The sequence below is a fragment of the Alligator sinensis genome, unplaced genomic scaffold (assembly GCF_000455745.1).
Source record: "Alligator sinensis unplaced genomic scaffold, ASM45574v1 scaffold876_1, whole genome shotgun sequence".
Taxonomy (NCBI): Eukaryota; Metazoa; Chordata; order Crocodylia; family Alligatoridae; genus Alligator; species Alligator sinensis.
This window is the reverse complement of record NW_005841938.1, coordinates 789,640-811,642: the sequence shown is the minus strand read 5'-3', so window position 1 is coordinate 811,642 and position 22,003 is coordinate 789,640. Positions and strand designations below refer to the sequence as shown.

The 22,003-nt window shown below is 46.4% G+C and overlaps 1 protein-coding gene across 1 annotated transcript in view; it reads right to left on the bottom strand.

Annotated features, from left to right (window-relative positions):
• The window catches only part of LOC102382057 (canalicular multispecific organic anion transporter 2), a 361,044-nt gene that overhangs the window by 125,039 nt on the left and 214,002 nt on the right, over window positions 1-22,003 (bottom strand). Inside the window, exons 19-26 of the mRNA XM_014518064.2 lie at window positions 20,978-21,078; window positions 19,183-19,306; window positions 13,893-13,961; window positions 12,795-12,979; window positions 5,017-5,143; window positions 1,751-1,876; window positions 1,024-1,113; window positions 116-308 (exon numbers count right to left, since the gene is read on the bottom strand). Coding sequence (XP_014373550.1) covers window positions 116-308; window positions 1,024-1,113; window positions 1,751-1,876; window positions 5,017-5,143; window positions 12,795-12,979; window positions 13,893-13,961; window positions 19,183-19,306; window positions 20,978-21,078 — 1,015 coding nt within the window. The remainder of the gene's footprint in view (window positions 1-115; window positions 309-1,023; window positions 1,114-1,750; window positions 1,877-5,016; window positions 5,144-12,794; window positions 12,980-13,892; window positions 13,962-19,182; window positions 19,307-20,977; window positions 21,079-22,003) is intronic.

Here is a 22,003-nt window from a genome sequence, read left to right as displayed (position 1 = left end):
TGGGGGGAGAATGATCATCGGATGCTAGGCAGGGAGGTAGGGAACTGAGTCAAAGGTCAAGCAGGACTCAGAAAGATGTGGAAAGACTACCGACCAGCCATCTGTTTCTCCTTACTCCTTCTCTTTTTCTCCAGCCGGCGAAGCCTCTTTTCCTCGCGTCTCTTGGCTTCTTCCTCCTCCTGATGCTGCCGACACTTGTGAAAGTTCTCCACCACGACGCCCACGAACATATTGAGGACGAAGAAAGCCACAATCAGCAGGAAGGAGATGAAGTAGAGGAGCATCCAAGGGTTATAGTTCATGACCGGCTACAGGATTGAGTGAGGGGGAGAAAGAGGGAGAGAAGGGGAGAGGGAGAGAGAGAGAGAAATGCCCATGGAATCACGATGAGCAGAGGATAGATAAACCAGAGCTGGTAGTTGGAGCAGTAAGGCCTGCTTTTTCAAAGTGGGTAGAAAATAAGATGCTTTACAGGCCCAAAAGGGACTGCCTGACTATCAGAGCCCTTCCTTCACAAAGTTCAAACTGGGCACCCAAAAAATAACTAGTCACTGGCATACTGGCATCACATAAACTGACCAAGAAACAGGCCAGCTGCATCCTATACAACTGTCTCAACTTGGTAATCATACTACCCTGCACATATCCAAAGCAGTGCTTTTCTCTTGAGGTGCTCAAGAAGCGTCTCGGCTCGCAACCCCCCCACACCAATCAGTTTGGTATTGCTCCCTGTGTTATAGCTATGGAGAACATGACTGCAAGCACAGCCTGTGGGTGCCAAAACCTATTTACATTTCTTTCATGGCAGAGTTTCGCCCTGAAGTATGGTTAGTAGATGGGCTTGAATTTATTTCACTCCTTGCCATGCATTCTCTCTGATAAAAATTATGGTAAAAATGAAATCTAGACCCAAACTGCACTTTGGTCATGGCTTTCAAAGACTACCAACTTGGGAAAACAAAGGCCATCCAGTGGCCTCTTCAGGAATTTATTTTTAAACAGCAGTTAACAGAGAAAATATACCTGTTGGTCAACTCCAACAGCATCTAGGCCATCATACATGATGTCCACCCACCCGTCTTTGGAGGCCAGAACAAACAGAGACATCAGGGCCTAGAAATGCAAGGAGAAAAGTTAGGTGCAGCGGGAAAAATGCAGAGCAGATACTCTCTCTTTACCTGTAACATTTTCTTTCTCCTTCCCTATTTTAGGAGTCGCATCACCTTGCCAAAACCAGGAAACTTTGATGTTCAAGGTTTCCTGGCAGCAAAAACTACGAATGTCAAATCCTGGTCTAGGAACAAGGGCTAATTTGAAAACCACAAAGCCAGGCACAAAGGCAGCTTCATTCACCCCCCTGGGTTTCCACTGCTCACTACTAATTAGTCCCTACCATGCTGCTAAATTAAGGATGTGTTCCAGTGGCTGTTGCAAATGGATGAGATGTTAGGTTGCACTGAGTACAGAGCGTCCAGCCACATTAGACAAGTGCTACGCTGGATACATTGAGTTCGTTATGTAGCAGTGAAGCAATTAAATGCTCCATGAAGCCGCACACGCTTGTTTGATTCCAAAAGAAACTGTATGCACACGGCAACTGGGATTTACAAATGCAGGATGTGTTTGTGTGAACTGGATATTTATAGTGGCTGTTAAATTCCCTGCAAGAAAATCCTATGGGAAATTATACATAGGTTTTTAAATCAAGGAGGCAAAGGAGCAAAGAAGCAGATTACCATTCCATTAATACCTGGCCGAGATTATCAAAATTATACTTGTGCCGGACCCATTTGTAGCTGGCTTCTGCGCAGTCCGATTTGTTTGTAATGTTTCTGGTATCCTCCCCCTGGCAGACAAAAAACTTCCCTTTGAAAAGCTGCAAAACAAACAAAGAATAAGAGGAAACAGGAGGCCCCACAACGCCCTTGGGGAACAGACATTTCTCTTGGGACACTCTGCACAGCCCACATGGATCAGACCAAGAAAAAAAGGCAAAAGCCTTGTGATCTTGGGGCACCTGAGGCAAGAAACGTGCACAACCACTTTGACAATGTAGTTCAAAAGTACTGAAGGAGAAGAAGCTTGAACTCCTGGTCTAATTGAAGTTACGGTACCTAACGTAGAGGCTTCCCTGAGCAGTTGTGTGGGTCGGTGCACTGAGATCCAGAGCCTTTTCCTTCTAGGTCACTGGTCCCAATCCAGCTGCCCTGGCTAACAGCTAATACCATGCCATGGCTGTCTAGTAGTTGATGAGAAAGGAGCATGGCGTCCTTCAGCTAGTGCCGTCTGCCACAAGAGATGATGTCTGGCTCTTGTTCTCACAGGTCAGAGTAGGAAATGGTGGAGGGCTACTTCCCTGCTGCTGTTGATGGACCTGTTTGGTGGATCAGTGAGACTTTTGCCTTCGGGACTGTCAATCCAGCAGCTTTTGGTGGTTGTGTGCTGCTCTCCATCAATCATTAGACAGCGCTGGATGTGCAATCTGTAGAGGAGCCTCTGCTAATAGTCCCTTTTGCAGAGCTAAAGAATCGGATCCCATTGTTCCTGGGTGCTTGATCCTGATCCCGCTTCTTCTGGCAAAAAGCCATGGGCTCCCAAGCAATTACTCCCAATTTACACTGGTGAGGGAAGCATCAGGCCCCCAAGTGCTTAATTCTAGACGTGTCACTTTGTGCACAGCAGAACAAAACCCAGCAGTGCATGATTACTGCTTGGGACTTGGTGATTGATGGTAGTCGAATGGCTGGCATTGGAGGCTGTGAGACATAAAGGAAAGTCTGCTCTACTGAGTGACAGAAACTATTGACATTAACTCTCACTGCTTTCTTGTGGCAGGGCACCCTTCTCTCCAGGCTCCTTAAACACTGTCTGGATAGCTGAAGAGAGACACTAACCCTTTATGCTCCGTGGTTCTAGTCCTGCCATGGAGGAACAGCAAAAGCAGCAGCAGCATGCTTGTCGCTAGAAGGACAGAGATGCTGCTTCTCAGAGCTAATAAGCCTCTCCTATAAGCACAAAATGTTTATATCTGGGAAGGCTAAGTATTCCCACGGTCTGCCTTCTATAGAGATAGATTTTCTAAATTAAGTAGGAAGGTGAACAGTGCTTTTAATATATTGCCCATGAATATAGTATCTTCATAAGCAGGGTCATAATACTATTCAGATGGGCACAGTTACACAGCTACAAACTGGATTCAAAACTGAAAGGGCCCAATTTGCAAAACTGCTGAGCACTGGCAGTTCCCACTAAGTTCAATTAGAGTTGCAAATTCTCAGCACTTGTGCAAATCAAAGGTGCCAGGTTTTAGCAATTCTCCCGTTCCTACCCGTGGTAAATAAGTGACCACCCGCATGCTACCATACACCTTGTCATAATGTACAATCATATAATTACAACAGTGCTGTTGCCCAGTGGGAAGCACGTAGCAATAGGGTTCAGGAGATCTGGGTTTGATTCCAGGTTCTTGTAAGTAGCTCCTGTGTGATCTTAGACGAATCACTTCAGTTCTCAGTGTTTCTGTTTCTCCTCCCAGGCTTTGTTTGGTCTCATCTATGTCAGCTATAAGCTGTTGGAGCAGGGCCTGTGTATTATTATGCATATGAACAGTGTCTAGTGCAGTGAAGTCCCATTCTCAGCTGGTGTCTCTAGGCAGCAGAGTACTGCATTAAATAAACAGTCTTTTTTAAGAAAGCCACCATTGTATAATAGAAGACTGGGCCCTAATAACATAAGCTCAGAACCACAGTTTTGTTCTCCATTTTCTATTTACGTGGAAACCCCCCCCACCGTGATAATGCAGAGTAATCCACAGGTTGGTTCCTTTTCCATAAATTATGGCTTTAATCTTGCAGATCTTTGGTACACAGACCTCGCGTGGACGTCAGTGGGATTTCAGTCCCCTGCAGGATCAGTCCTAATGCTTCTGTCTAGTGCTGGAAATGTGTCAATAATTGTGACAACTTACTGTGAGACTGGCAGAGCCACTGGGGAAAAATGATCACAATTAACAGAAAGGAAATTCAAAGAGCTCAGTGCAAGTGTTGTCATCATAAATTCTGATTTTATTTTGTTTTATGGGATATGCTTACTTTTATGGTCCAGTTTAGTGTAATAGATAGATGCTGTTATGCTATAAGGCTAAGCCAATCTCACTCCTGAAACGGTTATGGTGGGGATGATATTTCCTCTATTTCAAATACTACATTTTTAAAATTATTTAAATAACACAGGCATATAAAACTGTTATGTCCTACTATGAGCCAGTTTCTAAACTGGCTTGGACAAATCAAATAAAGGTGGTGTTTATGCTGAAATATTCAACAAATGGGATTTCTTCCTTTCAGCTGATTAGCGAGCTATTATTATAAAACGAGAAGTATGGGGGTGTCACTGGTCAGATCCTGACTCGGTGAAGGTTTTGGTAGGTGGTTCCTAGGGGAGGAAGCATGGCCATGCCTAGATTAATGTACCGGCCAGCACTGGGGTCATTCACAAAGCCATGGAAAAATTTTGCCCTGCTGCTTGTATGTTGGACGCACAGTTATACCAGCCTTTGGGTCCCTGTCATCCTCACAAATCAGATAAATAGCAGATTGGAAACTATGGAAGTTATGGATTCAAAAGAGGGATGTGCATCTTCAGAGGCAGAGAGGAACTTGGACGGATCCGGGAAGAGGCAGAGCCCCTCCATACTCACTCCTACTCCAGGTAGAACGAGAGGTGCACGTGTGTGGAGCTTGGTGTTTGGGACTCGAGCATTTTTCACCATGGGTTGGACAGGGCTGCAACAATATTTCACCATGGACAAGGCTGCAATGATGCGAGATCTGCACTTTTCAAGACATTTCAGTCACAGGATGGAGAAATGACCTCCGTGACATCTCCCATTTAGTTGGCCCCTGGAAACTCCTCCAATGCACTTTGGTGCAGATACCAAGGTATTCATTGTTTTGGGGGAGTTTGCCACTGTTTCTGGCTTTTCATGAGCAGCCCAGAGCCCTGTAGGAAACCCACCTGGACTCCTAAGATCCCAAAGATGATGAAGAAGGCACAGCAGATGACCACAATGTTCCCAATGGGTTTAAGGGACGACATCAGAGTTTCCACCACGAGCTTCAGTCCTTGCGCACGACTAATGACCCTTTGGGGGGGCAAACAGATAGAGAAGCCAGTTAACCCCATCTTTGTAAAGCTCACCTGACACCTTCCATGTGACACAAGGCACAGAAATAAAAGCACAAGAAGAACAGCTGTTTCAAATGATGAGTGGCCCAAACCCAGGAAGTACAAGTAGCTATGGAAGAGGAGACCTCTCAGAGAGGCTGGAGGAGCTTGTATATGGAGAGAGCAGAAGCTAGTCATGTACTTACAGCCAGTTCCAAACCTGCTTAAATCCATGTAAAGGCTCCCAGGAACTACAGTGGGCTTTGGGTCAGAGCCACAGAAAGGAAAATCAAGAGGTGCCCCCCCATGCTTCTTTCTAGCACCGAATTACATACACCAAACCTGCCCTTGTGAATCACCAGAAGGAAGGCAGATCTAATTTTAGTAACTTCTGCCTGTATAGCACCTTCCCCTCCACCCTGCCTGAGCAAGTCTTTTGTTTCCTACCTGACCATTTTGCAAACCTCTCAGTTCTTGCATTTTCTTGCAAACAGATTTGGCACCAGATTCCAATCCCAGACATCAGCTGTGGTCCCGCTGGCCTCTTCACTGATGCCAGAAGAGGAAATGATTGTTTTAATCTAACCTGCTGTCACTGCCTGATCCATTTCCTAATCTCCATCTTCTATTTAGCACATAGGCAGTTTAGATATAATTTCCAGCCAGTCCCTCAAGCTTTACCGCCTTCTATTTATCTATAACCATAACCATAGTTTTCAACCTGTGGCCCGCCGACTGTTTCTCAGAGGTCCACAAAAGATGATTATGATGAATCAGAAGCACAGTTTTTCATGTAAATACCCACACTTAAATTCAAAGGGGTCCGCACCTCCACTTGTTGTTTCCAAGGGGGTCCACAAATGAAAAAAGGTGGAAAACCACTGGTCCGTAATTAAACAAGTCACCTCAGCTCCAGTCCACATCCCACCTCTCTTTTAAGCCAGCTTTAGTTTTAGGCCATCCATGAATGCATGTACTTCTGTATGCCGTACGAACCGGGGGACACGAGTATCAGGTTAGGTGCCAGATTTTTCTGAGCTTTAATCCTGGCCTCAACAAGACACGATCTCCCTACCTTTGTGTCTCCACCTGTGAAATGAGGATAGCAACCCTTATAATTGCCTAGTGCACAGGGGTGCTGGCAGGACTGACGAATGCCTGTGTCATCTTGAAGGGCTGTGACCCGTGGCTAGGTCTGAACAGGACTGGTCCCAGCATGGACTCCCAAGCTGCTCCGCTTCCTACCTCTGTTGTTTTATACCCATTCCACCCTATTCTGTGACAGCGCATATTCAGTCATTCCTGTTGTCTAGCCCAGGGTTTCACCAGCCAGGCAATAATCAATTAGCTTCATAATGAGAGAATCTCTCTAGCACTGCACAGGATTTCATAACTGTAGATTAGATTATTCTGTAGGGTGGGGGCTGGCGGAAGAAGAGGTGGAGGGGTGGTGGTGAATGCACAAGCAATCAATAGCCAGACAGAAACAGGCAGGAAAGACACAGTTGAGGATAGATTTGTGCCACTTCATCGAGGACCTTAGTTCAAGGACTGTTGTGCACATTATAAAAACCACTGAGTCATTTGGGGTCAGACTGACCACAGTATTCAGCACCTAAAGATGCCTAGAGGAATATAAGGTAGCACCCTAACAGGTTAGGTGCTTAATTCCCATTGAAATCAATGGGTGCTAGACATCTGATTCACTTTGTAAATTGGGTCCTTAGAGCCAAGCAGCTGACATGGATCCTGCAAAGTGTGCGTACACCAAGTGATGCAAAAATGCCCGCTAACCTCCCTCTCTGCCCGACTATGCCCTCCCCCCCAGCAGGGTACACATGACAGTGCCGTTCGGCTTCAACGCTGTGCATAACAGCCCAGATGCTGCGCTCTCCGAAAGTTCGGAGAGTCCCTCGAGTGCCTTCGTGCCTACAGAGTGAGCAAACTGCAGCGCTCAGTGCACGTGCATAAAATGATGGCTTCATTTCCTTTCGGAACGGGTTGGTTTGATACTGTAGCCTGAAAAACTTAAAAAATATTTCCCTCTTTCTGGTTAAATATTTACTCGAAATGTCAAGGGTAGCTTGTCAATTACCCTTTTAAAAACGAAACAGATGGTGATATTTTTATCCGTTCCTCTACCAACAACGCACAAAAGGCAGATGCTTCTGTTTCCCAACCTGGCTCTCTTTCTCAGGTAGCTGTTCCGGTTACTTACTGGATTGTCTGACTTCCTGTCTGTTCAGATCTCCTTGCATAAGAGGGGAAGGCTCAGGAAATGGCAAAGACTTATAGCACCTTTCGCTTGCAAGGCTCAGTGGATTTCTGCTCTGCCATCGCTGTCGTGGCTGCAGGGTACTGTGGAACCACCCAAGCTAGCTGTGAACAAGCTGCGCTGGTAGCAGCGTAGCTGTGCCTGCCTGGAGCTCAGAGAGGGCTGCAAAACTGCCCGAGATAAATTAACCTACAAGATGCTCCACATTATGCCGGCTAGACTGTCACCTGTATCTGAGCTAGTGACTTGAAAAGGCAACTTGGCTTGGTCTATGCTATGCTGCAGTCATTGCATGCAGACACACTTCACAGTCCAATCAAGCCAGGCTAGTGGAGACAAAACAATCATTTCTTTCCAAGGACAACTCAGGTTGCCTGTGAAACTCAGTCTCATTTCTAGTGGGCAAGGGGCCATACCACAAACATTGTCTTACCTGGCACCTAAGCTGAAAGTCTCAGCAGAGAAGTCAAGCCCTGCATGGGTCACAGAGGATAAAACCCGTCCCGGGCAGGGTTTAGGCACATTACTAGGAAGGTTCATGCTGATGCACTTGGTTCAACTTTCTTTCTCCCACAGACTAATACAACCTGAGCACTTTATGAATACTAGCATACTTGTCCTCACAATAGCTCCAGTAATCCTGTATGACAGAAGGGAACCTGAGACCTACAAGGACAAAGGGACAAGTCCAAGGTCTCAGAGGGAAGTCACAAAACGAAAAGCCAGCCTCCAGGGTCTTATTTTGGCAAATCTGACCTAAGTGGCAAAGGGCACTTGTTGGGAAAGATGGGTTAAAAAAATTTTGGGCACTTGGATTCTTGCACATCTCTGCTCCATCAGACAACTGGTCAAAAAACTTAATCCAGGGGTAAGAGAAGGCAGCCTGCACAGCACCTTCCCTAATGTTTATTTCTAGGCTGACAGAAAAGACTCTGAAGATTTTCAACAGGGGGAAAAAAATGTAATCCTCAATAATGAAAAACTTCACTGTCCTCCTAGCTTCACCTGACCAATCCAGTTTGAGTTGACAGCTTTCCAGTCAACAGGAGGACTCCCGCTGACTTCAAAGAGAGCGAGATAAGGCCCTAAAATGAAGAACAAACTAAAGCAGCCTCAGCGTTTCTGAGCTCTTACTGTCAGCTTCAATGTGTCAACATTAACCGCCCCAGCAGCCCATCAATATTGCCCGAGATCCTGCTGATAGTACTGCCTGCAAGCCCACATTATCTGACCCACTGCTCTGCAACTGTAGGGCAGAGCGATCCAGCTGGTTCCGGTGTGGTAGCCTCCCGAGGCTGCGTTAAAGACAGTTTCAGTCTACATTATGCATATGACAAATGGGGAAATTGAAGTTATAAAAGTTTTTTTCAACATGAAAAAATGCTAATCCCCCGAGTTCCTCCGGCTTCTGCTGGCCTCAGCAGTCACAGTGCTTTGAAACTCCAAGTGTGCAGACACTCCAAAACCGCTGTCAATCTCATCTCTGCTGGAACACATTTACTAACTTTAAGCTTGCTAGTCTGATCAGAGCACTGGTATAAAGAAGTGACAATTCAATGTGAATGCAGACTTTCCTCCATGGGTAGGAAAAAAAAATAGCAAAAGGTGATAATATGATAAAGAGGAAAGTGTCTATGGGATGACTATTTCATACTGCGACGGTATGAAGAGTGAATAATTTATCCATCTGCTTTGGAAGCCGAAGCCAAAGCTCTGACGAAAAGTAAAAGAGTGTTGAAGTCTGTCCAAATTAATTCTGAACACATTTTTAATTTTGATTTCTCTTGTACCTTAAGCTGTAGCGCTTGATCCCAACACCAGCAGGTTGAATGCATTAGGAAGGAATGGCATCGAATAAGCTATTCTCCGAATGGCTGGAACATCAGAGAGGGGCATGGAAATGTCTTTGTCACTTCTTTGTGAAGACATTTGCAGTATGCTGAGCATGGAGCAAGACTCAAATACTTCTGCACTCAGTTTGGGGCCTAATAATCAATCACGGACACATGGAATTGCGACCACACTATTCCACATGTGCAGATCAGACACGGGCACGTGCCAATACACTGATGCACGCAGCAAACAGCCCTGGTCAGATGCACAAGAAAATAGTTGCTTTGTGGTTTTCTCAAAAAAGCTGAGGGAGCTATGAAAGGAAGTGGGGCATTTCTACAGAAAAAGAATCAGCAAAGCCTTTATAAGCAGCAAACTGCCATAAGCCAAAGCAAACATAACAAAAAGCCTTCCTATACAAAGTCTTAACAGTCTTCAAAAGACAGGTGTACAGCCAGGGCTTCTCACAGGCGTTTTCCTCCTGTTGCTTCTCCCATAATCGTTCTTGGAGTCCTGCCCCAAACACCTACAGTCCAGTCCAAATGGCAGCAGTCGGCAGCTCAGTGACAGGCACCTAGCATTAGCTTGAATCCCTATCATACAGTCATATTTGAAGAGCAGGCACCGAAACCTAGGGTAGAAATTCCCCGCCAAGGGCAGAGATCATAGACATTATTTAAGTCCTGAGCCAAGTGTTCATGGCTTAATACATTACTTGCATTTATCTATTCTGGAGTGTCTGCCAGTCCCGTTTCAGTTGAGGCTAATTCCCTAATCAATAAGAGCTACTGAGCCATTCAGAAAAAGACGAGCCCAAGTCATACGCCCAGTTGTACTGGTAAAGCAGGGGCGGGCAATTATTTTGGGAGGAGGGCCACTTACTGAGTTTTGGCAAGCCATCAAGGGCTGTATGACAGGCAGGCAGGGGCAGATAAATATTAATTTTCTAAATATTTTAGGGGCCCCACAGGCCAGATAGGATGGCCTGGAGGGCTGCATCCAGCCTGCGGGCCACATTTTGCTCACTCCTGCTGTAAACACAGGACCAATGTGAATGGTGGGGCTACAAAATGCAAAACCGACTGTGCTCCCACATGAGAAAACAAATAGGCAGGGGTGGGCATGGACAGTTGTGTCCATACATGCATCACCGTAAGTGCAGATGGATTTCCCTGGCCAGAGATTTATGACTGACTGAAAAGTCCCTGGTTTAACAGCAGCTTTTTTATTGCCTACCAATCTAATTAGGGAGGGACAGACCTGATTGCAAACACATTTAGAGAAGGCCTTAATTGCTGGCTTGTTCATGTCTCCTTTGTGCTCTCAAGAGTTGCACACAGTTAAGTCCATCGCAAACATCCGGGCATGCAGACAAGGAAATGCAGCACATGCCAAGGAGAAAGACACAGATGCCCTTGCAGGCTGGTAGCTTTTCCTCATGCAGAGAGTGCCACCGACTTCCCTGGGATCACTCTCATGCAGTTGCCTTACAGTTTGCAGAATAAGGACCTAATTAATTGAGACCCCGATGCTGTCAGGGTCTCATGCAGAGAGTGCCACCGACTTCCCTGGGATCACTCTCATGCAGTTGCCTTACAGTTTGCAGAATAAGGACCTAATTAATTGAGACCCCGATGCTGTCAGGGTCTCATGCAGAGAGTGCCACCGACTTCCCTGGGATCACTCTCATGCAGTTGCCTTACAGTTTGCAGAATAAGGACCTAATTAATTGAGACCCCGATGCTCGTCAGACTGACCCTTAGCTACAGACTCTCCCTGGCTATTTATAAAATGCTCCGGGACTGGGGGAGGAACTAGTAGTTCAAACTAAAATGAGAAGGATAATTATTTTACCTAAGGAAATCTCAATTCCCTTGTATGTGTTCTTTGTACATATGAAAATGACAGAGGCAAGGAAAGAGCCGGGTAGGTATTAGACTCAATTTCCTCTGAACATATGTTCTAACCCCGAAGCTAACAGCTTAATCTTTCCAATATCAAGATATCCTTTTCCATATTGTGAGACTTCCCTGCGCCCTCCTTCCCATTTAGCAATATAAGCAGGGCTGGGTGATCATGAGGTGCTGACACTTCTTTATGACCTCTGCCTGCTGGAATCTGCAAGCCCCAAGGCTGCAAACCTGGGCTGTAAATGCATCTGGTTTCATGTGAATTTATGTCCCCTTTCCACTGGCCCTCTGCGAATACGCTAGCAAACACACATCCTGGCGGGACTGTTCCCAGACAAAGAATTACCCGGCAGCACCGGGGGACGTTTGGAGAGAACAAAGTCTGAATTGTTAATCACAGAGATTCACCTGGGAAACCCGAGTCTAGGCCTTCTGACTATCCAATCAGGGAACAGACACCTATCAGGTGACCTACCTGTCCAATCAAAGCCAACTAGCACTGCTCAAAATCTGAAAACCTAATGCCCAACAGGGGCTTTGCGCACGATATAGATGAAGCCTGTTTTAATAGATGTTTTAGAAGAGGTCATGACCGTTTATAATCATACTTGTTGTTCATGTTGCAGGCTGGGATCACAATCCTAGCCAGAAGCAGGGCCCCATTTTTCTTCCTATCAAAGAGACATTCTGCCTTACAGCAAACCAGCAGCAGAAGGAAGGAGAAATAAGACACAACCCGCTTGCAAAGAGGTTGCGACAATGATCTGTTCTGAGTTACTACACAACAAGGACAACCGGGATTGCTTTAGCTAGGATATTGCACATGTTAAGAGTATAAACCCTTGTGCTTCAGGGCACAAGCCAAGCACTAACTGTCCGAGGTCAGGATAAAGCTATCGTTTAGGGTCGACTGCCGCACAGTTGACCATTATAGGGTTTATTGCTCCATCCCCGAAGCCTCTTACGCTGGCCTTTGTAAGAAATGGAAAGCCTTGTTTGGAGAGACCATGGCTCTGATCTCGACTGGTAATTCTGATAATTAGTATATGAGTGGAATTAATGGGGGATTGGGAGAGAAAAAAAAATTATCATCACATTGCAGGTTAAGCAACAGTTTGGTCTCCAAATCTTTAAAAATTAGCTGCCACCTGCTACTAATGTTCCTCTTTGTTGCAAAAGCCATTGATTGCCTGAAGGAAGAGGGAAAAGGAGCTGTTAAGAAGCACTTTGCACAGAGCAAATGAGAGCACAAATAGCAGGGGATGTGTGTTTTAATGAGCAAAGGAGGCATTGATCAGTTTGCTACCACGGTGCGGCCTGCTCCTGACAATGCACTCAGTGCCTGGAGCTCCCCTGGGCTCCAGCAGGACCCGTGGATGGCCCTGGCTTTGCAGAATCAGCCTGGGAGTTTGATGTAGAGCTGATGACAGGTTGCACAGAGCTGGAGGGCGAGACTGCTGGACCATTTCTTTGTTTCCTTTCTTGCTGGTCTATTCCATTACGTTTCTGAAAACATTTCTCTTCCTTGATGTGGCACACTTGGGGCACTGACGGCACCTCCAAGCTTGCAGCCCCTTTACCATCTTACTTAGCCCCCACCTGCTACTTACCTTAATGGCCTGAGTGTTCGCAGGAGTCTCAAGACCCTCAGCATCCCGAGGATTTTAGTGCCGCTGTCTGATACCATTGAAACCAAGATGTCAATGACCGAGATGAGAACGAGCACCCCGTCGAGCACATTCCAGCTGCTTTTCAAGTAAGCCTTCTCCCCAAAGCACAAACCTAGTGCCACCACCTGCCCAGAGAGCAAATTGCAAAAAGTTATGACTAATACACCCAATATGTTTCCTCCAGTTGGCAGCCTACAGCTAATGCATTATTTACAGATCCATGACTGCGAGTCCATTTGCTACCCAGTATAGAAACCTAATTAGACAATTTTGTTAAGTGTTATACTGCAAGGATTGTAAAAATAACTTGCAAAAACATCCCAGATTGTCCCTTAACAGCTGATGTATTTTTAATGCAGCTAAACCTAGTTGTGCAAAAGTGACTCTAATATTGCTGAGGTGTTGTGCAAAAAGTTTGATCACATGGTTACTTCTTCAGGCTACTGGGAGAAAGGCGAGAGCAGCTGACCATTAGTGACCACTGCCTGTCAAGTTTGCAAATAAAGACAACTGGGGATATTTCCAAATGAGAGCACAGTAGCTCCCAAGTAAGATGAACTACATGAGAGAGCAATGCATTCTTGCCATCCTTGGAGTCTGAATGTGGCTCCCATTCAAAGAACTATTTAAATACATGCTTCAGTTCCTTCATCCTCAGCACAAGCCCATACAAGTCTTTACATCATTGAGGTCAGTGGGACTCAGGCATGTAGCTGAAGTGAAGCACGTACTTAAAAATCATTCTTGAGAGCGGATGGAGAGATGAGTGGAGGCCTCTCATCTCCCCGCAGTGGAAACCAGGGGGGGAGGGGGCTTCGGTGGAATGATCCTGGTGCAAAATGCACTCAAAATAAGGTGCATAGTAGAGAGTTAGATATAATTCAAAAAGGGGACAACTGTTTACATCTTATTCCCCAAGGTAAGTCAGATTTTGGACGTGCCGATCTCTGGAAAACTGGGAGGAAGGGTTTTCAAATTCCTAAGTAATAACACTCTGCTAATGTAGCACAGTCAGGCTTATTCTTTGGCTTCATTTACCTTAACTGTCATCTCAGCCAGGAAGATTACTGTGAAGATGTAGTTGGAGAGTGTTAGGAAAATGCGTTCCTATAAAAACAAAAAGAAGAAAACGAGAGACAATGTTTAACACTCTGGCCTTCAAAGCTGTAATTCCTGCTATATATTTGGATGGTTACTTAAATGCTCTGCTTTTGTGCTGAAATAGGTCTTGGATGGTTTGCTCCCAAAGAAGAAAAAGTCCAAATATTTATATGATAATACTTAAGTTGTTTATAGGGCCCCTTTGCTACGTTCCCTCGTGCCTGTCAGTACCAGGGACAGCTGCCAGCTTTCTGGATGGGCTATAGCTTCACCACAGGTGATGGGGGAAAATAAGTAAAAAGAACAACTCAGACCCACACAGCCCATCTCTCACATGCAAGCCCCTCTTACAATGCTCCTTTTGGCCGTTACATATTTCCCCAGGAATGATGCCATTCATTTATCATTCCCAGGACGCTCAGATGATTGTGGGTGCTTGAGAGAAGCAGGGAAACTTTTCTGATGACGAATACTTTGCAGAAGTCTACGAGCGGACCCTAGAGTACTTCTCAAACCTCATCAGTCCACCGACACTCAGATAAGCTAAGTAAATAATGCACTCCCTACGCGGAAAGACGATGGAAGACCAGACAAGTAAGTGTTCAGCTGGGGTAAATCATAGTCAACAAAGCCACAGCAATTTCCCCCAGCGGAGGATCATACCCAAAAATGATGAATTCATTTGCACAAGGCCACAGGCAGAGCCAGGAGCAGAACCCAGAGGTCTGGACCTCCACTTCCCTGCTCTAATCACTAGGCTATGTTTTCCTTACTGCATTTATTCTGTGCAAGTAGCTAGTGATTGCAGATGAGACCCGTGGACTGATTCCTTATCTGTAACCAGCGGAAACCTCTCTTTAATGATGCTCATTAAATAAATTATACTTTCCCCTAATTCCTGTACAATCTCTGATTGCCTGTACTGTGAAATGGAGAGCTGGAGGGCGGGGGGCTGGCGGGGGGAAAGCTCGCGTGCACACATGCGAGGGAAGCGTCTCTCTGTAACGTTGCCAGAGATTCTGGATGTATTTCTGCTGCTCCCTGCAGAGCCGTTCTCTAAGAAATGGAGCTCTCTCTCGGAACCAGCTGGAATTTGAGCAGCCAGAGAAAACACCATGGAAACTCTCCCTTGCCAGCTCATGATTTACTGAATGGGATGCAGGAATCGCTAAGTAGCTTGTTTCTGTGCTGGTGTCCATAATTAATCGAGTCATAAGGGCCCAGACATGATTGCATGAGCTGTGATAGAAATCATCCTCCACCTTCAGTGGAGGGTGACATAAAATACCACTCAACAAGGTCCGCAGATGCCTAAAGACCTGCTTTAGGGGCTGCAGAGAAAAGGGTAATGGCAGCTAGAATCAATTAGGAATATTATCCTCCTTTTTTGGCACACGTGCTGCAATTTTAAAGGGTAATCTCCATGGGCCATATCTTGTCCCTTCTGAAACAGGGAGCTCCTGCTGTCTAGAGACTGCCTCCCCTCCTCCGACAGGCCAGTAATAACTGGGACAGCGAGCGAATGGCCCAGAAGCATTTAGAAAATCCATGGCCCTGGATGGCCTAACACAATTATTTTAAACAACTGAAGCTATAACAACTATTTTGGTTTCCACACATGAGCTCCGTTGGATGGGAGTGGGCTGCATGAACCCCTCCTCACTCCCCTGCTCACTTTTGCTGCTCCAGTAGCATCTCCTGTGGCAACTCCCTTATCCTCTATCCTGCTCCCCGTCCTCAGTCCAGGTCATCTTGATCCCCAGATGACCAGTTTCAGCTCCCCTGGTTCCTACCCCAATGCTGCCGATACTTGGATGGACCTCTCTGACCCTGATGCCTCTCCTCCATCCTCTCCTGCTACATCAAAATTGCCTCCAAAACCCAGCAACACCCTTAGCACTGATCGCACCTGGGGTAGTCTCCATTTCCAGAGCCCCCTACCTTGGGCCTCACTGAGTCCTCTCTCCTCCATCCAGATCCTCATCAAATCCTCTCATTTCTTCCTTTCTGACAGCATTCAAACTTCAGGCTTTCCTCTTCATCTCTATTGCTGTAATGCTTGTCCTTACCTGGGCCCTTGTGTGGCCCCTTACCTGGGCTGTCACACAAGGATCAACTACTCCATGGACATCCAAGACAACAAAACACCTATCTGTGTAAGCACCTGTGAATGGTGGGTCTAAGGAGACGCCGTTGGACCAAAGAACCATTCAGAACTGGAAAGGACATGCCCAAACACTGTGGGCCAAATCTTCAGCTGGTGTAACTTCAATGGAGCTTATCCTCATTTAGAGCAGCTAAGGATCTGGGCCGATTGCTGCATGATTCAGCCAGGTCAAGCCCATATGGGAGTACTTCACACCTCCTCAGAAAGGTGGGACAGCAGAGAACCCCTTGATCTTCCTCCCTAGGCATCTCCAAAATACAAAGAGCTGCAGCAGAGATTTCCAACATTGCCTCAAGGTGGTAGACATGCAATTCCCATCAACTTTAATGGGGGCTAGGCAACCAAGTTCCTTGGCCAACTTTGGAAAGCTCAGCCTCTGCCAGACCCATGAAACCCACTGCCACTCTTGGGAGTCACATATCTGGAATCACAGGGTGATTCCTCTGAGGACATTTGCTGTTCAGGTTGCTCAGCTTCCACAGCGTCTCCAGCCCCGCACTGAAAGAGCAATTGTCTGAGCTTACGCGAGCGCAGCAAGCCTGACCTTCCCAAGCCCGCTTTCTTTACATGTATGGCAGCTGTCCGAGCAGACTGCCTGACACCATCTAATGGGAAACAGAAGTTGAAAAAGGCACCTGTAAGTTAAACAACGGCTGGGAGCTCAAAATAGCTTGTACTCCATCCAAATCAGCCAAGCAAAATTCATTGCAAATGTGAGTTAATGGAGAATAGCATTGACGTGCTCTCATTAAAAGGGTGGTTTCATTTGAGAGTTTCAAAGGGATCCAAATCCCACGAAGCAAAAGTACAAGAGTTTGAAAACTTGTAGCCTGAATGATGAGCCTATTACATTCGCCAGCAGATGGCTATGGAAAAAACATCACTGCCTGGTATAAACAAAACCCTGATCTATAAAAAAGACCTGTTTTGTGCCAAGGGCTGCTTTGCAGCTTAGCAGAGCCTTTGGTGCCTCATTAAACCCAAGCAGGTCACACTTCCACCTCTGGGTGCACTGATTCAGATGCAGCCCAAACTGGGGGTGGGGACGGACTAAAAGCTGTTTGTATCTGACGGCAGCGTGGTGGCCACAGCCCAGCTCTCAGTGGGTCACCAACCATCCAGGTCCACAAAAGCCACCACCACAGTTGGCATGAACTGAAAGCCTTGTGAGACTCTGAGGAGAGGGAAGGGATGGACCAGGCTTCTCCAAGCACACTTGTGATGAGTCTGAAGGGAGTATTGGGAGGTTTGCACTGGATCTTCTACCAGAACTATATTAAAAACCCTACCCGATTTTCATATTTATAGATGGCAACATGATCTGAGTTCCAGTTATATGGAACGCTGTATCCTCAAGGACTCAAGTGCTTTGCCATCTGTATATACATATACATATACATATACATATACAGATGGCAAAGCACTTGAATGCTTTTATATACATGTAGTCTTCAGTTGCTCTTTTATTTTGGCATGGGGCATGGCAGAGATGCATGCTGGATGGTTTTTAACATATTGCATATATATATTTCATCACAGGATGCCCCTACTTTTGGGGTGGAGGGCACAATAGCCAATTGCTACACAACACACTACATGACAGTGAGAAAAAAAAAATCGGGTTAAGAAACCTGGAGAAAGCTTATTTTCTCAGGTGGAGGGCTAGGGACATCGTAATGTATGCAAAGACTGCACAGGACCTTTGTTTTAAGATCTTACTCTAAGGTCCACCAAGAGTAACCAGCGGGCCACATTACTACAAAATGAGCAGGCGTGTGCAATATGTTAAAAACAGTCCAGCGTGCATCTCAGCCATGACCCATGCCAAAATAAAAGAGCAACTGAAGACTACACATTTGAATGATTGAAGCTGGTGTTAGGAAGATCTTGTTTGAAAAATCATTATGCAATCTATTAAAACAAATGGTTCAGGGAAATGGAATTACACTGCATATATCAATTCAATTTGCTCATGTCACAACAAAGATGATAGACAAAGGGGAGAGAAAAGTACCAAATGATCAGCTTCTCCCTTTCTCTTCCCACCACACATGCACGCTAGTGCAGAACAGATGGAAGGAACTAACATTGCGCTGAGAGAGTAAAAGTGTCTGACTGTTTATCGGAGAAGAAAATTGAGACAGATGTCACGGTTATGTCATGTATTAAAAACAATCCGATTGTGACTGGAGAACTGGGATATTAAAAGGGGAAACCTTGATGTCTTCCCTGACAAACAAGCGCTGCTTCTTTATTTTTCAGAATGAGGTGCAGAGGCTTTGGTGAGGGCAAAGGCCTGAAAACCGAAAAGAACTCTTGTCTATCTACAGCACCACAAAGTCCATTTCAAGTGTGTGCTGGAAAGGTAAATTAATGACATGCAGACAGGATGGATTTCCTTTGGATCAACCATCAACAGCAAATCACAAACAGGTGGGACCAGATCCTTGGACACAGCCACAGTGCAAGGAATGTGAGGAAGGGACAGCACATGGAGGCACCTTAAAGCTCCTAGACACTGCCATGGCCCTGGTGATGTTCTCTGCAAACTTGTCCGTAAATGCTACGTTAAAGCTTGACTGGTCTTACTCACGATGAGTAGTGATAAGCACAAAGGGCGACTACATCCCCCAAGCCCAGTGCAGGGACTGTTCTCATCACTTGGCACTCCCAGCAGCAGGTATGGAGCCCCAGCACTGGCTGTCCACTATTACACTTTTCCACTTGGGGGTGGAAATCCTTCTTGAGTCTCATAGATAAGGCTTGTGGTCCAAGCACAGTGGCAGTGAGGTTCAAAGCACCTGCTGGCACTTATGGATTGGATTCCCCCCTGCCTGGAACGTGGGACCAAATCCACAGTTGGTGTCAACAAGGCATGGCAATTATGTCAGCGTGGTCACACATGGGCTCACAATGTGACCACCTGTTTCCATATGCAGACCGAAGCCAAGAGCCAGGACAGAAAGACACAGGGCAATGCGACTTGAGCTTTGATGGGCCCGCTATAAATGCGATAATGCAGAGGAAAACATTAATCTGCAGGGCAGGTCTAATACTTACAGCACTGTGGGGCTCAATTTTTGGCCGTTCCATAGCAATGGTGATGCAGTTCAGGAAAATGATAACCAAGACGACATGATCAAACATCTTGTGAGTGATGATTTTATTGCACATCAGACGGAATCTGCTCAGAAAAAACAACACAGACATACTAGCTGTTAACAGCTGACTGGCCTGAGATGAAGATACTCCTGTCAAAGCATCCATTTTATGCATGGCATAAGAACTGAACTTTCTGTTTGACAAGCAGAGGCGTTACAACCTCCCAACTCCCTCCCTTGGGCAGCTGTTGGTGTTAGCAGATATTCTCAGTATGAACAGATAAAGGCTCAAGCTACAATAGACGGCTACAGGCCAGGAACAACACAATGTTCAAGGGTGGTTGGTTGGGTCTGGTTGACTTGGCTCATGGCTGAGCAGGCACTTGCAAAGCTGAGATCATCTAGTCAACTTTGGATTTCAGCGCACGCCTTGTCCTTGAAATCAAAGACTTCGGACCAAATGTTCTGGTCTATCCCTGCCCCTAGTTAGAAAACTAACCCCATTCCAGTATGGCATGCTATTCAACTCCATGCAGAAGGAAAGAACAGAAGCTATACACCATGACAGATGGCCGTACACCGACCCAGGTTTTATAATAAGGTATTACATTTCTCATAGTTGGTTTCTGAAAATCTAGGTAATCTCTGTATGAATGAGCTATAACACTGGTCTGAGCTTATTCACCCTAAAATGGGAGGTGTCCCCCCAGAATAGCTGGAGCATGGCATGACTATTTGCATCATGGCACTGACTCCATTTGGCCATGAAGCAGCTGAACTTGGGAAAGACCAAAGAATTTGGCATCATGTTTCCCTGTGTAAGGGAGAGGCGTTTCCTGCACCTGTGTCCAGTGCAATCACAGCTGATGTGACTCGCATGCAGAAGAGGTAGAAGAAAGGGCCAGTTAAGGAGTTCCCAACAGAACTTCACATCTGTCTTCATATGTAGGTTCATGTTCTTAGACACCAGTCAAAGGGTGTGAGCAGCTCCAAGCCAGTTTATTACAGACTGTTACCAGCATGCAAGAATATGACTCATGATCCCATGACCTTTTGGATGTAACTTAACTTTCCCAGGCAGCAGGCGAACAGCTCCTCCCAATGTGCACTTCCATGATGGCAAAGCTTCTCATAGGCATCTTTTCTCTCTCTTGAGTAAAGAGCATGTTTGAATGAAGCAATGCCTGGGATCTGGCTATTGATTTGGGAGTTACAGCTTGTGCCCACAAGCCCTTAAGACCGAAGAATCCTCTGTCCTTAGAGAGGACGTGGAGCTGTATATGGCTTACCAGCCTTTGAGGGCTGATGGTTAATAACCAGGCTGATATGCTGTGCCATGCTGTCCTTCCAGAAGACAAAGCATGTTGCTGAGGGAAGAAGTGGCTTTATATGACTTATGCACCCTCTAAATACTGGGCTGTTCTAGGGGCTGAACTGGCTTGATGAACGGTTAGAGCAGAGGGCTGCTCTCTGAGCTGAGAACAGGGATGTTCCACCTCTACGCTGTGAGCTTTGGGTCCATCTTTGCCTCTGTTATTCACATGGTTTACAGTAGCTCTGTGATGTAGCTGCACTGCGGAAAAAGTCTTCCCACCCACTTGCAGCTGCCCTGTATGGCCATAGCTGGCAGGCTAGCATGCAGTGAATTCTCCGATCCTTGAGGTCTCGGGGCACCGTGGCCCACTGTACCTGGTTACCTTCAGTGTTACCCGTAGTTATTGCACTGTTACTATTCAGAGGTGCAGTTGCCTTACTTAGAGTGAGGAGCGAAGATGTAGATAGACCAAGAATCTCTCTCTTTGCACCAGGTGGGCAGACGGGCCTGTATCCAAGCCTTCGCACGGTCTCGTTTGCTCTAAAAGAACAACAACAACTATACAGCGAGCGGTAATCAGTTATTCTGAGCGACTACAACACCCATCCGCCATGGTCTGAATCCCAGACAAACCAAATAACCAAGCGTGAAACTCTTGAGACACCTTAATTTCTCCCCCTCCCCGTCAATCCAGAGCTGTCACGGCAGCATGGCAGGTCTGCACGCGGAGGTCATTTCTGAATGTCACTTCTTGTGTGCAAGGCAAGGTTAAAACAATAAAATTGTCAGCATGGGCAGGCAGACCCTGCTGCGTGCCTCACAGATGGATTGATGATACTTAGCAGCGCAGGAGAGCGGCTCCACGTGCAGAGGTGCCATAAATGCTCTTGTGTAAAAGGGCTGGGAGGACAAACAGTCAAGGAAAGCCACGGCATGGACATGCCTTGTGCCTGGCAGCCACTTGCCATCACCACTCACACCTGGAGATCACGTTTTAAAGGGAAAAGCAGAGGGAGCTATAAGGGCCTTCAATATTTGGTGAAGTCACAGCATGTATGCAGGGGGGAGGGAAGGGGGAATTACCTTTGCTAAACAGTCAGCAATGCTAATTGTCAGCTGAACAATCACCCCGCTGTGCACGGGACTGCCGTTCCTGAGGGAAAGGGGGGAAACTCCTGCAGCCAAGAACAGAGGCTTGTCCCACAAGAGTCCAGGACTACTGACAGGGCCTAGTTGGGGTCCAGGGGTTCAGCATTTTATTTTGCATGGCACCATAATGGCATATGGCCCACATCGGTGGATCTCAACCTTTTTAGATTCAAGACGTCCCTTGCAAGTCTTTTGAATTCGGCAGCCCTCTGCTCAGGACCCACTATTGTGCCACCGCACCTGTCCTCAGTGCTTCTCAACTGGGGAAGGGCAGCTGCTGTCACGTGCCCTGCAGCCTGCACACACAGCCAGGGCA